The 15,047-nt window shown below is 45.9% G+C and overlaps 1 protein-coding gene across 1 annotated transcript in view; it reads right to left on the reverse strand.

The window, feature by feature from the left end:
• CDH17 (cadherin 17) overlaps window positions 1–15,047 on the reverse strand; it is a 73,839-nt gene that overhangs the window by 44,289 nt on the left and 14,503 nt on the right. The window contains exons 2-5 of the mRNA XM_029062162.2: window positions 8,805–8,900; window positions 7,622–7,759; window positions 5,410–5,548; window positions 548–706 (exon numbers count right to left, since the gene is read on the reverse strand). Coding sequence (XP_028917995.1) covers window positions 548–706; window positions 5,410–5,548; window positions 7,622–7,759; window positions 8,805–8,900 — 532 coding nt within the window. The remainder of the gene's footprint in view (window positions 1–547; window positions 707–5,409; window positions 5,549–7,621; window positions 7,760–8,804; window positions 8,901–15,047) is intronic.

The raw sequence follows: 15,047 nt of genomic DNA on the forward strand, positions 1-15,047 counted from the left end.
GCACTTACATATAAATCTGTAATTTATTCTGATGTCTGTCTCCCCCTGCAGCCTGGAAGTTCCCTGTGGGCAGGAAATGTTCTGCCAACTCCAATGTATTGTGCTCTCTACAGCGCTCAGTACAGGGGTCTGCACACAGTAAACACTCATTAAGTACGATCGATCGATCGACTGAAAATGACTCTGAGAGGAACCTGTGTTCTGAAGTCCCTGCCCTAGGCCTAAAAGGCTACAATTTTCACCCATCAAGGAGAACGACCAGCTGTCTTCTTTATCGACTACGGTCCTTGTTAAGTGCTTACTATGTACCCAGCACTGTTCTAAACACTGGGGTAAATCCAAGTTAATCAGGTTGGACACAGTCCCTGTACCACATGGGGCTCGCCGTCTCAATCCCTACTTTACAGGTGATGTAACTGAGGCCCAGAGAAGTGAAGTGACTTGCCCAAGGTCACACAGGTGACACGTGGCATAGCCAGGACTAGTACCCAGGTCCTTCTGATTCCCAGAACTGTGCTCTACCCACTAAGCCGGGCTGTCGACGTACCTTCTCGGGTGATAGAGATGGCCCCCGTCTGGTTATCCACCTGGAAGTACATCTCCACCCCTGGGTTGGGGATCTGGGCGAGGATGCGGTAGAAGAGCTGGGCGTTGGGCGTGGAGGGGTCGTCCAGGTCAGTAGCACTGACGTGCATGAAGGGTCTTCCTGTTGGAGAAAACCGTCGAGAACATATAAAACCCAGGTAAGCCACAGTCAAGAGCGGACGGCTAGACTGACACTGGACGGGCAACTTGGCACTCTGCAGGACTGTAAAGCGCGGACCAAGGATTTGAAAACGGAAGGGAAAAACGAGTCCCCGGCGGTTGATGCGGTAGAGCAGAAGCAGCGTGGCTCAGTGGGAAGAGCACGGGTTTTGGAGTCAGAGGTTATGGGTTCGAGTCCCAGCTCTGCCACTTGTCAGCTGTGTGACTTTGGGCCAGTCACTTAACTTCTCGGTGCCTCAGTTACCTCATCTGTAAAATGGGGATTAAGACTGTGAGCCCCACGTGGGACAACCTGATTCCCGTGTGACTACTCCAGTGCTTAGAACAGTGCTCGGCACATAGTAAGCGCCTAACAAATACCAACATTATTATTATTATTATTAATAGAGAGTGGAGACCTCATCATATGAAGAATCCATGATGGATGAGGGAATCATGAAATCTAAATTACTCTGCAATACTCAGTACTTCCTCTGAAGTGAATTGCTATTATTATTATGATGATATTTATTAAGCACTTACTACAGGTTAAACATTATTCTAGGTGCTGGGGTAGATACAGGTTAATCAGATCGGACACAGTCCCTGTCCCACATGGGGCTCACAGTTTAAGTAGGAGGGACAGCAGGATAATTGAATCCCCATTCTACTGACGAGGAAACTGAAGCACAGAAAAGTTAAGTGACTTGCCCAAGGACGCCCAGCAGGCAACTGGCAGAACTGGGTATTATCCACCAGAATTCACTGAGTTTTAGCGTCTGCCTCCCTACCTTCTATTGTGAGCTCAGCTTCTCTGCCTTCATCAGTAAAATGAGGATAAAATACCTCTCCTCCCTCCTTCTTAGCCTGTGATCCTCAGGTGGGACGGGGACTGGGTCTGATCTGCTTCCATTATATCCACCCCAGTGTCTGGGGTAGAGTGTCTGGCACATAGCAAGTGCTTAACAAATACCGTAATTATTACTAAATTAATTGAGAACGGGAATCACATTAATTCTATTGTACTCTCCAAAGCCCTTAATACAGTTCTCTCCTTATAGTGCATCCACCCCAACACTTTTTACATTTTTTGGTACCTAGTAAGTGTTCAATAAATGCCACAATTATAATTCTAAATCATGAAGAGTAGACACTCAAAAAATACAACTATTTAGACTGAAAGTCCATTTTGGGCAGGGAGCATGTCTACCTGTTATATTTTACTCTCCCAAGTGCTTAGTGCTCTGAACCCAGTAAACAATAAATGCAATTAATTGATGGATTGGATTAAACTTTTTCCTCATCCCCTCTAGAGGAGTTTCCCAAACAATGCTTTCCCCGAATATGTATGTGATAGCACCTTCAACAACATCCTACCCTCCTGAAAGTCATTTCCCTGTCTTTATTCTCCTTCATGCCTTTGCGGTTTTGACGGAGTTGAATCACTTTGCAGAACCCACTGTGAACAACCCACATCTAATCCATTGCTAAAATAGTTGGCCTTTTCTTTTCTTCTCAACTCCCACATCTTCCTCTTTCTCCCCATTATCACAGCAAAATCCGTGGTCCTGGCCCAAGTTATTTCCTACTGGACTCTGGTGATTTTTTTTATTAATGTTATTTGTTACACGCTGACTGTGTGCCAGGCACTGTACTAGCCACTTAGATAGATACAAGCTAATCAGGTTGGTCACAGTCCATGTCCCACATGCGGCTCACAGTCTTAGCCTCCATTTTACAGATGAGGTAACTGAGGCACAGAGAAGTGAAGTGGCTTTCCCAAGATCACACAGAAGGAAAGCAGTGGAGCTGGAATGGGAAGCCAGTTCCTCTGTCTCCCAGGCCTGTACTCTTTCTACTGGCCCAAGATCTTCCCTCTTTCTTCAATTAGAAATCAGTTTTCTTTCTCATCATCACTTTAACCATGTCACAATCCTCTTCCGCAACAAAGCCAAACCCCTGGCGGACTGCCCATCCCCCTCCACTACAAAATCCTCAATAGTGGTTTCAAGTTCATTCATCCATTTCACCTAAGCCTCTTTAGCTTCTCTTCCCTCTGCTGCCCGGATCATTTTTTTTTTTTACAAAGCCATTCAGTCCACGTTTTCCCACTCCTCAATAATAATGATGATGATAATCATGGCATTTGTTAAGTGTTTACTATGTGCCAGACACTATACTAAGCTTTGGAGTGGATACAAGCAAATCAGGTTAGACCCACTCCATGTCCCACTCCATGTCCCACATGGGGCTCACAGTCTAATCCCCATTTTCCAGATGAGGTAACTGAGACATAGGGAAGTGAAGTGACTTGCCCAAGGCCACACAGCAGACTAGAAACCATGATCTTCTGATTGCCAGCCCATGCTCTATCCACTACGCCACGCTGGTTCTCAAGAACCTCTGCATCAAATGGAAACTCCTTACCATTGACTGGAAAACACTCAGTCACCTTGCCCTCCCCTACCTGACTTTACTGCTTTCCTACTGCAACCCAGTCCAAACAGTTTACTCCTCTAATGCCAACCTACTCACCATTCCTCCATCTTGTGTCTCTCGCCTCTGAACCCTCCCCCACGTCCTGCCTCTGACCTGGCACGCCCGGCCTCTTTATATCTGAGAGATGATCACTCTCCTGACCTTCAAACCCAGATTAAAAGCACATCTCTGCCAAGAGATCTTCCTTAAGCCCTCATTTCCTCTCCTCCCACTCCGTGCCACCCTTGCACTTGGATTGGCATCCTTTATTCACCCCTCCCTCAGCCCTGTGACACTTATGTACATTTCTGTAATTCGTTTACTTATATTAAAGTCTATATCCTCCTCTAGAATGTAAACTCACTGTGGGCAGGGAATATGTCTACCAACTGTCATATTCTACTCTCCCAAGCACTTAATAAGGTGCTTTGCACATAGTAAGCAATCGATAAATACAAGCGATTGATTGATTTTCTCACCTCACTCTAGTTCATGTCCCAAAATAAACTTCTCATAATTTGTTTTATGGTATTTAAGTGCTTACTATGTGCCAGAAACTGTACTAAGCGCTGGGGTAGATACAAGATAATAAGGTTAGAGACAGTCCATGTCCCACATGGGGATCACAGTCTTAATCCTTCTTTTACAGCTGAGGTAACTGGGACCCAGAGAAGTGAAGGGAAGTGATTTGCCCAAGGTCACAGCAGACATGTGGCAGAGGTGGGATTAGAATCCAGGTCCTTCGGACTCCCAGGCCTGTGCTCTATCCACTAGGCCACGCCGCTCCCGAAATTCTCCCCGCATGCTGTCTTAAACCCATCAAAGGGCAGGGACTGTATCTGTTACCGATTTGTCCATTCCAAGCGCTTAGTACAGTGCTCTGCATAATAAGTAATAAATAATATAAATATACACACGTGGTGTGGGGAGGGGAAAGGGGTAGAGCAGAGGGAGGGAGTGGGGGAAGTGGAGAGGGGAGGAGAGGCAGAGGGAAAGGGAGGGCTGAGTCTGCAAAGGCCTCCTGGAGGAGGTGAGCTCTCAGTAGGGCTTCAGGGTCTTAATCCCCATTTTTCAGATGAGGCACCTGAGGCCCAGAAGTGAAGTGACTTACCCAAGGTCACACAGAAGACAAGTGGCAAAACCAGGATTAGAACCCAGGTCCTTCTGACTCCCAGGGGCATCTACTAGGCCACGCTGCTTCCCGAATTCACAAAACCCTAGTCACACCCGCTCAACAGCCCCCCTTAGCACTTTTGTATTTTAGATCTTGACTGAGAAGGTCCTGAATTCCCAGCCAGAAAGAGGGTCAGAACACTCTGTGAACACTGAGTACCTAAGCCCCAAAGCAGGGTAGACTATTTTGGTACCTTGGGCCAGCATGACCCCCTAGACTGTGAGTTCATCGTGGGCAGGAACGTATCCGTTCCTTGTTATCCTCTCCCAAATTCTTAGGACAATGCTTTGCACAGAGTAAGCGTTCCATAAATACGACTGAATGAATGAATGATGCCTCCGGGGAATAATAATCTTGGTATTTGTTAAGCGCTTACTATGTGCAGAGCACTGTCCTAAGCGCTGGGGTAGATATAGGGTAATCAGGTTGTCCCACATGAGGCTCACAGTCTTCATCCCCATTTTACAGATGAGGTAACTGAGGCACAGAGAAGTGAAATGACTTGCCCACAGTCACACAGCTGACAAGTGACAGAGCAGGGATTCGAACCCATGACCTCTGACTCCCAAGCCCGTGCTCTTTTCCACTGAGCCACACTGCTTCTCTTCAGAAATTGAGAAGCAGCATGGCCTAGTGGATAGGCCCCAGGCCTGGGAGTCAGAAGGACCTGTGTTCTGATCCTATCTCTGCCACTTGTCTGCTATGGGACCTTGGGCAAGTCACTTCACTGCCCTGGGTAACCTCAGCTATAAAATAGGGATTAAAACTGTGAGCCCCAGGTGGGACATAGACTGTGTCCAACCTGATTAGATTGTATCGATCCCAGCGGTTAGTACAGTGCCTGGCACACAGTCAGCGCTTAACAGATACCGTTTAAAAAAAATTGTGGAGCTTCTGGAAGGATGAGAGGGAATCAACCTGACCTATGAATAGGCAACTCAGTGCGAGAAGATCCACTCTCTGCTTCCCTCCCTCCTCAATCCCCACTAGGTTCTCGGGATCCCGTTCCTTACCTGGTCGGGAATTCTCTCTCACGGAGCCCTTGAAATTTTCCTGGGTGAAAACCGGCTGGTTGTCATTGATGTCTGTCACGATGATAACGATCGGATAAGGGCCCTCGACTGTCGTCCCTCTGGCATCCAGACCTGCCACCTGAAACGGGGAGGAAATAGGGAGAGGCCCCAGAGAGAAGTTTTTATTCATTCAATCGTATTTGTTAAGCGCTTACTCTGTGCAGAGCACTCAGAAGCTGTCCCAAGTGAGTCCGGGTTCCTCTAGACCGTAAGCTCATTGTGGACAGGGAATGTGTCTGTTTTCTGTTCTATTGTACTCTCCCAAGTGCTTAGAACAATGCTGCCAGCTGGAAAGTGGGAGAGAGAACCTGCGAATGTTACCAGAGCAGCTGCTGAGTCAAGGGTTCATTCATTCGATCATATTTATTGAGTGCTTACTGTGTGCGGAGCACTGGACTTGGTGTTGGGGGAGTATAGTAGAACAGTACAACAATAAGAATAATTATGGTATTTGTTAGGCGCTTACTATGTGCCTGTCTACTTGTTTTTTGTTGTCTGTCTACCCCTGCTAGACTGTGAGCCCGTCGTTGGGTAGGAATCGTCTCTATCTGTTGCCGAATTGTACTTTCCAAGCGCTTAGTACAGTACTCTGCACGCGGTAAGTGCTCAATAAATACGATTGACTAAATGAATGAATGCCATTCACTGTTCTAAGCGCTGGGGGAGATGCGATGTTGTCCCACGTGGGGTTCGTAGTCTTAATCCCCACTGTATAGATGAGGTAACCGAGGCACAAGAAGTTAAATGACTTGCCCAAGGTCACACAGCAGACAAGTGGTGGAGTCGGGATGAGAACCCACGACCTCTGACTCCCAAGCCCGGGCTCTTTCCGCTAAACCGCGCTGCTTCTCTAAGGCATTCCCTGCCCACGATGAGCTCATAATCTAGAAAGGGGAGACGGACATTAATATAAATAAATAAATGACAGATATGGACACCAGTGCTGTGGGGCTGGGACGGGGAAAGAATAAAGGGAGCGAGTCAGAAGGGAGTGGAAGAGGAAAGGAGGGCTCAGTCAAGGAAGGCTTCTGGGAGGAGACGTGCCTTCAATAAGGCTTTGAAAGAGGGGAGGGTCATTGTTGGATTTGAGGAGGGAGGGCGTTCCAGGCCAGAGGCAGGAGGTGGATGAGCGTTTGGCGACGAGAGGGAGGCACAGTGAGAAGGTTGGCGTTAGGGGAGTGAAGTGTGCAGGCTGGGCTGTAGTAGGAGAGTAGTGTGGTGAGGTAGGAGGGGGCAAGGGGATTGAGGACTTTAAAGCCAATGGTGAGGAGTCCTAATCCCCGCTCTTCCACTTGGCTGCTATGTGACCTTGGGCAAATTACTGAGATTCTCTGTGCCTCGGTTCCCTCATCCGCAAAATGGGGATTCAATACCTATTCTACCTCCTACTTAGAAGACTGTGTACCCCCGTGGCTCTTGATGACACTGTGCCTACGCCAGCGCTTAGTACAGTACTTGACACGTAGTAAGAGCTTAACCGATACCACAATTATAATTATTATTATTACACTAGGCTGATATGGCTGCTCTCGATTGCAGAGGGTCTTCCCCAGCGTGGTTTCTAGGCCCGAAAGCACTTAGTCCAGGGCACACACTTAGCGCTCAGAAAAGAAAAAAACCCACCAATGATGAAGACCTGAGTATCCCTTCAAAGTAGCGACAGCTTTCCCCGTGGCCAGATCGCAGGCCTGGGAGTCAGAAGGTTGTGTGTTTTAATCTCAGATCTGCCACTTGTCTGCTGTGTGACCTTGGGCAAGTCACTTCTAATCTCTGCTTAGAACCCGCATCCTCTGACTCTCAAGCCCATGCTCTTGCCACTAGATCACGCTGCTTCTGCATGCATATTCCCAAGCATTTAGTGCAGTGCTTTGCACACGAGTGCTCAAAATATGTGTGTGTGTATATATATATATGTATGATTGAAGAGCAAATGCTCCTGAGTAAAATCAGGAAAATGTGAGTTCAATTCTTTTGGTCAGAAAGTTGAAAGAAATATGTCTCCTGAGCTGACTGCAGGGGAGACTGGAAAAAAAAGGTGATGCTCAAAATGAAATGGAGGCTGGCAAGTGATTTCAGAAGCAACAGAAGAGTTTCCTGGATTAGATTATGCGTTGGGATGGGGATGAGGGCTACAGAACGTGTTTCTGTTCACCTGGAGCCTGTGGGCAGATCTTTTCTCCCAATCAAGAGTTCCATTGAGATACAGCCACCCGGTTTCTGGTTTGATGCAAATGATGTCATCAGTTTCACCAGTCAGCTTAACTGTCTGGGCAGGAGGACTGACCTTAAACTGCAAGGAGGAAGAAGAATAGGGCATTGTGACGAAAGATCCAGAGAACGTCAGAAATTGGTTTGATTTCCTCACAGATTCGTTCACAATTTGCTCTTTCTAGATGTGTGGGAAGTCAAAAAACCCAAAACAATCTAACTCACTAAAGAAATCCCATTGTCTTATGTTGTCGAGTCGTTCCCGAACCACAGTGACTCCATGGACATATCTCTCCCGGAACACCCCACCTCCGTCTGCCATCGTTCCAGTAGTGTATCCGTAGACTTTTCTCGGTCAAAATACGGAAGGGGTTTACCATTGCCTTCCACTCGCTAGTCACTGGCCAAGCTAGGCATGGAATGAGTATGCCTCCTTGACTCTCCCTCCCATAGCCGAGACTGGTAGAGTGCTGGAAACTCTGCAAGTCCGATCCTGAGAGGGAAATCCTATTGTACCAAACACCTAAAAATGAAAGTCATTTCTCTTTTCCCATCAGATTGTACCCAAGGAAGAAATAAGTCATATATCACGATAACTTTGGTAAGACGATGCCCAGAGAACATTGTTGAGGCCAAACAATGATGGGGGGAGCATATGTTTCTTAAATGACCCAATTCCTCCTACTCTACATAATGAATAGCTCCGCTATTATGGGGATATCCAACCCTGGGGAATTAGCTTGCTCTCTATCAAAGACAGGTGACATTCTGTATTGGAGTTTAATATTTTTAATACGCAGAAGAACGTCTCAATCTCTACTCGGAATCGTGGTGGGTGAACCCTGGAGCCCCGAGAGGCGGGAAGTGGTCTCATCGGGCTTCACGTTCAGAATGCATCGATGTCCATCGATATCCACTCTAGATCAGTGTATAAATATAAACCTCTCACATTGCCGGTTACCCCTTTCCCTCCATGCAATTTAGCCCGGGAGAGTTCATTTGATAAAGAGATTTGTCCTTCCTCTATTAAAAAGGGCTCATCGCCTCACTGTGGTATAATAGGAGTCAAAGTTCATCAAACAGTACCTGCTGCATCAAGACAGCTACGACCCAGGGGTAATCATTACCTGGAATATGACTCCTACTAAGGAAGCTTCCTGAACTGTGAAATTCATGGGTTTCAGGGGACCGCTAAAGTTACCAACATCACTGTATCCAACCGTCTGGTACAGAAAAGAAAAAAAGAGAAAATAAAATTTAGATTTAGGCTGAGTCTTCAAGGGCCAAAATTAGGGTGGAAAAACATGCAAAATTCCCATCTCTTAATAGAAATCTACGTTGTTAGCCGAGTCATGTGTGCCCGTGTTAGTACCTTTTTACCAAAATTCAGCGTGAAAGAACTGAAAAACATTAGGGTGATGTCATGTCAGAAGGGTTTGTCTGTGCTTATCCTGTGGGATTAGAAAACCAAAAACAGTGCCATTATTGAGTTAGACCAACATTCTATTCAGCCCAAGATTCTGTCCCCCAGAAGTCTGAAAAAAATCAAGTATCTGCACCTCCACCATCTGTTTCCAAGGACATAATCGTAATAGTATTTGTTATGCACTTCCTATGTGCCAACCACTGTACCGAACACTACGGTAGATACAAGACTATCAAGTCAGACACGATCCCTGTCCCACATGGGGCTAACAGTCCAAGTAGGAGGTAGAACGGATATAATAATGTTGGTATTTGTTAAGCGCTTACTATGTGCAGAGCACTGTTCTAAGCGCTGGGGTAGATACAGGGTAATCAGGTTGTCCCACGTGAGGCTCACAGTCTTCCTCCCTATTTTCCAGATGAGGGAACTGAGGCACAGAGAAGTTAACTGACTTGCCCACAGTCACACAGCTGACAAGTGGCAGAGCCGGGATTAGAACCCATGACTTCTGACTCCCAAGCCCAGGCTCTTTCCACTGAGCCACGCTGGATATTTAATCACCATTTTACAGATGGGGATCCTGAGGCATAGGGAAGTTAAGTGACTTGTTCACTCACATAGCAGGCAAGTGGTGGAGCGGAATAGGTCCAGTACAATAATAATAACAATGATGGTATTTGTTAAGCGCTTACTATGTGCCGAGCACTGTTCTAAGCACTGGGGGAGACACAGGGGAATCAGGTTGTCCCACGTGGGGCTCACAGCCTTAATCCCCATTTTACAGATGAGGGAACTGAGGCACAGAGAAGTTAAGTGATTTGCCCACAGTCACACAGCTGACAAGTGGCAGAGCTGGGATTCGAACTCATGAGCCCTGACTCCAAAGCCCGTGCTCTTTCCACTGCGCCACGCTGCTTCTCAAATAATAATAATGTTGGTATTTAAGCGCTCACTACATACAGAGCACTGTTCTAAGTGCTGGGGGAGATACAGGGTAATTAGGTTGTCCCATATGAGGCTCACAGTTAATCCCCATTTTACAGATGAGGTAACTGAGGCAACCGAGAAGTGAAGTGACTTGCCCACAGTCACACAGCTGACAAGTGGCGGAGCTGGGATTCGTACCCATGACCTCTGACTCCCAAGCCCGGGCTCTTTCCACTGAGCCACGCTGCTTCTACCCTAGTATTTAGCACAGTGCTTGGCACGTAGTAAGCGCTCAGTGCATACCCACAGTTGTTGTTATTATTCAGGGAGATTTCAGACTGTTCCCACGTCTGAGAAGCAGTGTGGTTTAGTGGCTTAGTGGAAGGAGCGTGGGCTTGGGAGTCAGAGGATGTGGGTTCTAACCCCGGCTCCGCCTCTTGTCTGCAGTGGGACCTGGGCAAACCACTTCACTCCTCTGTATCTCAATTGCCTCATCTGTAAAATGGGGATTAAGACTGTAAACCCCAAGTGGGACAACCTGATCACCTTGTATCTACCCCAGAACTAGGGATTGTCTCTCTTTATGGCTGTATTGCACTTTCCAAGCGCTTAGTACAGTGCTCTGCACACGGTAAGTGCTCAATAAATATGGTTGAATGAACTCAGGTCCCTTGACTCTGGGCCCTGTGCTCTTTCAACTGGGCCACGCTGTTTCTTCTCTAACGGAACGATGACCCTGTGGGGGACTCTCACGTGGGACTCGTGTCAGATGGCTTCAGAATCATTAGTCCGGCTTCCAGAGTCACCCTTTCTAAGATCCGAATGAGGTAAATCTCAAAAGGAACAAGAGATCTATAAAAATCGACTTCCCCAACTTTATAAAAATAATAATGGTGGTATTTGTTAAGCACTTACTCTGTGCCAGGCACTGTCCTAAGCGCTGGAGTTAAAAACAAGGTAATCGGGTTGGACTACAGCTAGTTGGACAAGCTAGGGCTCACAGTCTTAATCCCCATTTTACAGATGGGGCAACAGAGGCACAGAGAGTGAAGTGACTTGCCCAAGGTCACACAGCAGACAAGTGGCGGAGCTGGGATTAGAACCCAGGTCCTTCTGACTCCCAGGCCCGTGCTCTCTCCATCGAGCCATGCCGCTTCAAAGCCGATAACTAAAACAAAAATTACCATCATAATAACAACAGTATGATGTTTCTTGTGGCAAATCAGAAGACAGGGTGGTGGTACACCTAGCAGAGCAGCAAATCTATTGTTAAACCATCACGATCGATGGAATTTATTGAGCGCTTACTATGTGCAGAGCACTGTATTAAGCACATGGGAGAGAACAATACCACAGAATTGGCAGTCACATTCCCCTGCCCACCACAAATTTACAGCCTAGAGGGAGAGACAGACATTAATATGAATAATTTATAATATATAATTCAAAGTTATGTTTCCACGTGCTGTGGGGTTGAGGGTGGAGAGAATTGAGGGTGGAGAGAATATCAAATGCCCAAAAGTCACAGCTCCAAGTGCATAGACAATGCAGAAGAGAGGGGAAGCCAGGGAAAAGAGAGCTTAATCAAAACAGTAATAATGTTCAGGTGTTTAAAAGAATTCATCGGTGAGTTTGGACGTAAGATTAAGGTTAGTTTTGGGTTAAGAGTGGGATGGGGAAAGGGTGAGGGTAGGGACTGGCTCTAGGGTGAGGATTGTGTTAAAGTTAGGATTTGAGAGAGGTTAAAAATTGGGGTAAAGCTTTTTGTCACTGGCTGGTATTTTATACAGTCTTACGCGATTGTACAAATATTTGATAAATGACTGATCATTGATTGACTTTCAAGTCATTTCATTTACAATGGAATTTACAATATCATAAAATTGATCTATTGAACTGACACGGGGGAAGCAGCACGGCCTAGTGGATAGAACACAGGCCTGGGAGTCAGAAGGACCTGGGTTCTAATCTGATTTTTCCACTTGTCTGCTCTGTGAACTTGGGCAAGTCACTTCACATTCCCGTGCCTCAGTTATCTCATCTGTAAAATGGCGATTAAGACTGGGAGCCCAAAGTAGGACAGGGACTGTGTCCAACCTCTTACCCCAACTCACTACTCTCCTACTATGACCCAGTCCATACATTTGCTCTTCTAATGCTATCCTTCTCACTGTGGCTCCATCTTGCCTACCTCGCCGCCAACCCCTCACCTCTTGCCTCTGGCCTGGAATGCCCTCCCTCCTCAAATCCAACCGACAGTCACTCTTCCCCGTTTCGAAGCCTTATTGAAGGCACATCTCCAAGAGGCCTTCCCTGATTAAGTCTCTCCTTTCCTCTTCTCCCATTCCTTCTGCATCACCCTGACTTTCCACTTTTTCCCTTTATTCTTCCCCCTTCCCAGCCCCATAGCACTTATGTACATATCTGTAGTTGATTTATTCATATCAATATCTGCCTCCCCCTCTCCAGACTGTGAGCTCATTCTGGGCAGGGAATGTGTCTGTTTAACATTATATTGTACTCTCCCAAGCACTGAGCTCCATGCATAGTGGGTGCTCAATAAATACTACTAACTGAATGAATGTATCAATTAATTAGCTTATATCTACCCCAGCACTTAGAACAGTGCCTGGCACATAGTGCTTAATAAATATAAAAACAAAATAACAGCACAGCACTGATGTTGATTGCTTATTAGAAACTCTGCCTCTTGTATCAGGTGTTTTTCATCATCCAAAATCCATTTTATCTACAAATTGGAGGGAGGGGCAGAGAGAGAAAGGGAAGGAGAGAGAGAGAGAGAGGAACTTGTGAGAGGAGCTTCACGGAACCACCAGAAGACCAGGCTGAATGGATCCAGAGAGAGACTAGACGTAAGCTCATTGTGGGCAGAGAATATGTCTACCAACTCTGTTATATTGTTATACTGTAGTCGCACAAGGGCTTAGTACAGTGCTCTTCACACAGTAAACACTCAATAAATATGATTGATTGATTCAAGTACAAGGCTCCCCCAAACCTTGAGTTCTCAAGGGTCTTCCTGCCTCTTCGCCCTCAGGCTCCCCTCAACTGGTTCCCGCCAGTACTTACCCATATTGTGATGATACTGACCACTGCCACTGTTCTCAATCAATCAGTGGTTATAATTAGTAGTAGTAATCAATCAATTGTATTTATTGAGCGCTTACTGTGCGCAGAGCATTGTACTGAGCACTTGGGAGAGTACAACAGAACAAAGTAAAAACATTCCCTGCTCACAGTCTAAGTAAGAGGGGAGCAAGCATAAATCCCCATTTCGCAGTTGAGGAAACTGAAGCACAGAGAAATTAGGCGCTTGCCCGAGGTCTCACAGCAAACACTTGGCGGAATCAGGATTAGAATCCAGGTCCTCTGACTCCCGGGACCGTGCTCTTTTCACTAAGCCATGCTGTTTCTCTATTTACTAAGAATCTACTTGTTGAGCACCTGCTGAATGTCAGGCAATAACCTAAGCACTTGGGAGACACAGTTTGCCTGCCCCTGAAGGAACGTGAAATTTAACAATACCAATGGACAAAATAATTGATAAATCAATCAATTGTATTTATCGAGTGCTTACTAGGAGCAGACCTCTGTACTAAGTAGTGAATGTAGGAGAAAGAATTAGAATATAGCAGTAACTAGTACAAATATTTGATGATGAAATAGTGGAATTGAAAATACACAGATTGAATTTAAAATGCACATTTTTAAGTATAATGATGGTATTTATTAAATATTTATTATTTGCTAAGCATGATGCTAAGGTCAGGGAAAGCACTAGACAATCAGATCAGACACTGTCCCTGTCACAGTTGGGGTTCACAGTCTAAGAAAGACAGAGAATAAGTATTTTATCCCCATTTTACTGAAAAGAAGGTTGAGGCACAGGGGAATTAAGCGACTTGCTCCAGATCACCTAGAAGTTAAGTGGCAAAGATGGGACTAGAACCCAGGTGTTCTGAATCTCAGTCCCATGCGGAGACTTAGAGAAGCAGCACTGGTCAGTGGAAAGAGCCCGGGCTTAGGAGTCAGAGGAGGTGGGTTCTAATCCCTGCTCTGCCACTTGACTGCTGTGTGATCTTGGGCAAGCCACTAAACCTCTCTGTGCCTCAGTTCCCTCATCTGTAAAATGGGGATTAAGACTGTGAGCCCCATGTGGGACAAGCTGATTACCTTGTATCTACCCCAGTGATGAGAACAGTGCTTGGCACATAGTAAGTGCTTGAATGCCCTTATTATTATTATTAATATGCTCTTTCTCCATCAAACCATTCTGGCTCCCAACGCAACTCAAGCAGCAGCTTTTGGAGCGTGACCCAGGGGAAGGGTCTTTTCTCCTCCAGTTTCCAAAGATCAATCAATGGTATTTATTGAGCACTTACTATGTGCAGAGCACTGTACTAAGGATTTGGGAGACTACAACAGAATTAGCAGACATGTTCCCTTACCCATACATAACAAGATTACAGTCTGGAGGGGGAGACAGACATTGGTATGAAGAAATAAGTAATTGTAATGTACAATTTAAAGATATGTATATAAGTGAGTCCACTGTAGTCTACAGTCACATCATAAAAATGTGATGATGTGTCTCTCGGGCCTGGTCAGAAGCTATAGCAGGAGAATCAGCTTCTCGGAAAAGGAAGTGCATCAAAGTACAGAATTTATCATCTTGGCAAATGGGGTCTCCAGATACTGTAGTTAAATATCTCAGAACTGGGATTTCATCAAAGACTGACTTCAGTTTGGAAGGCAATGCTGCTGAGACCTGCCACATAACTAAGACAGGCTTTTTTTTTTTTTTTTTTACCTTCAACGACAGAGGACTATACTGTATCACGAAGTCATACGGTGCAAGGACCAGATTAAGTGGAGGAAAAAAGGTACAAAGAGAATAGTATACACATATACAGAATAAACAAAGATTAATAAAAAGCAAATTCTTTAGACCAAACCTTCAAAAATCACACAAAGAAGAGGGGCCTACAAAGTACCA

The sequence above is a fragment of the Ornithorhynchus anatinus genome, chromosome 4, assembly GCF_004115215.2.
Source record: "Ornithorhynchus anatinus isolate Pmale09 chromosome 4, mOrnAna1.pri.v4, whole genome shotgun sequence".
NCBI lineage: Eukaryota > Metazoa > Chordata > Mammalia > Monotremata > Ornithorhynchidae > Ornithorhynchus > Ornithorhynchus anatinus.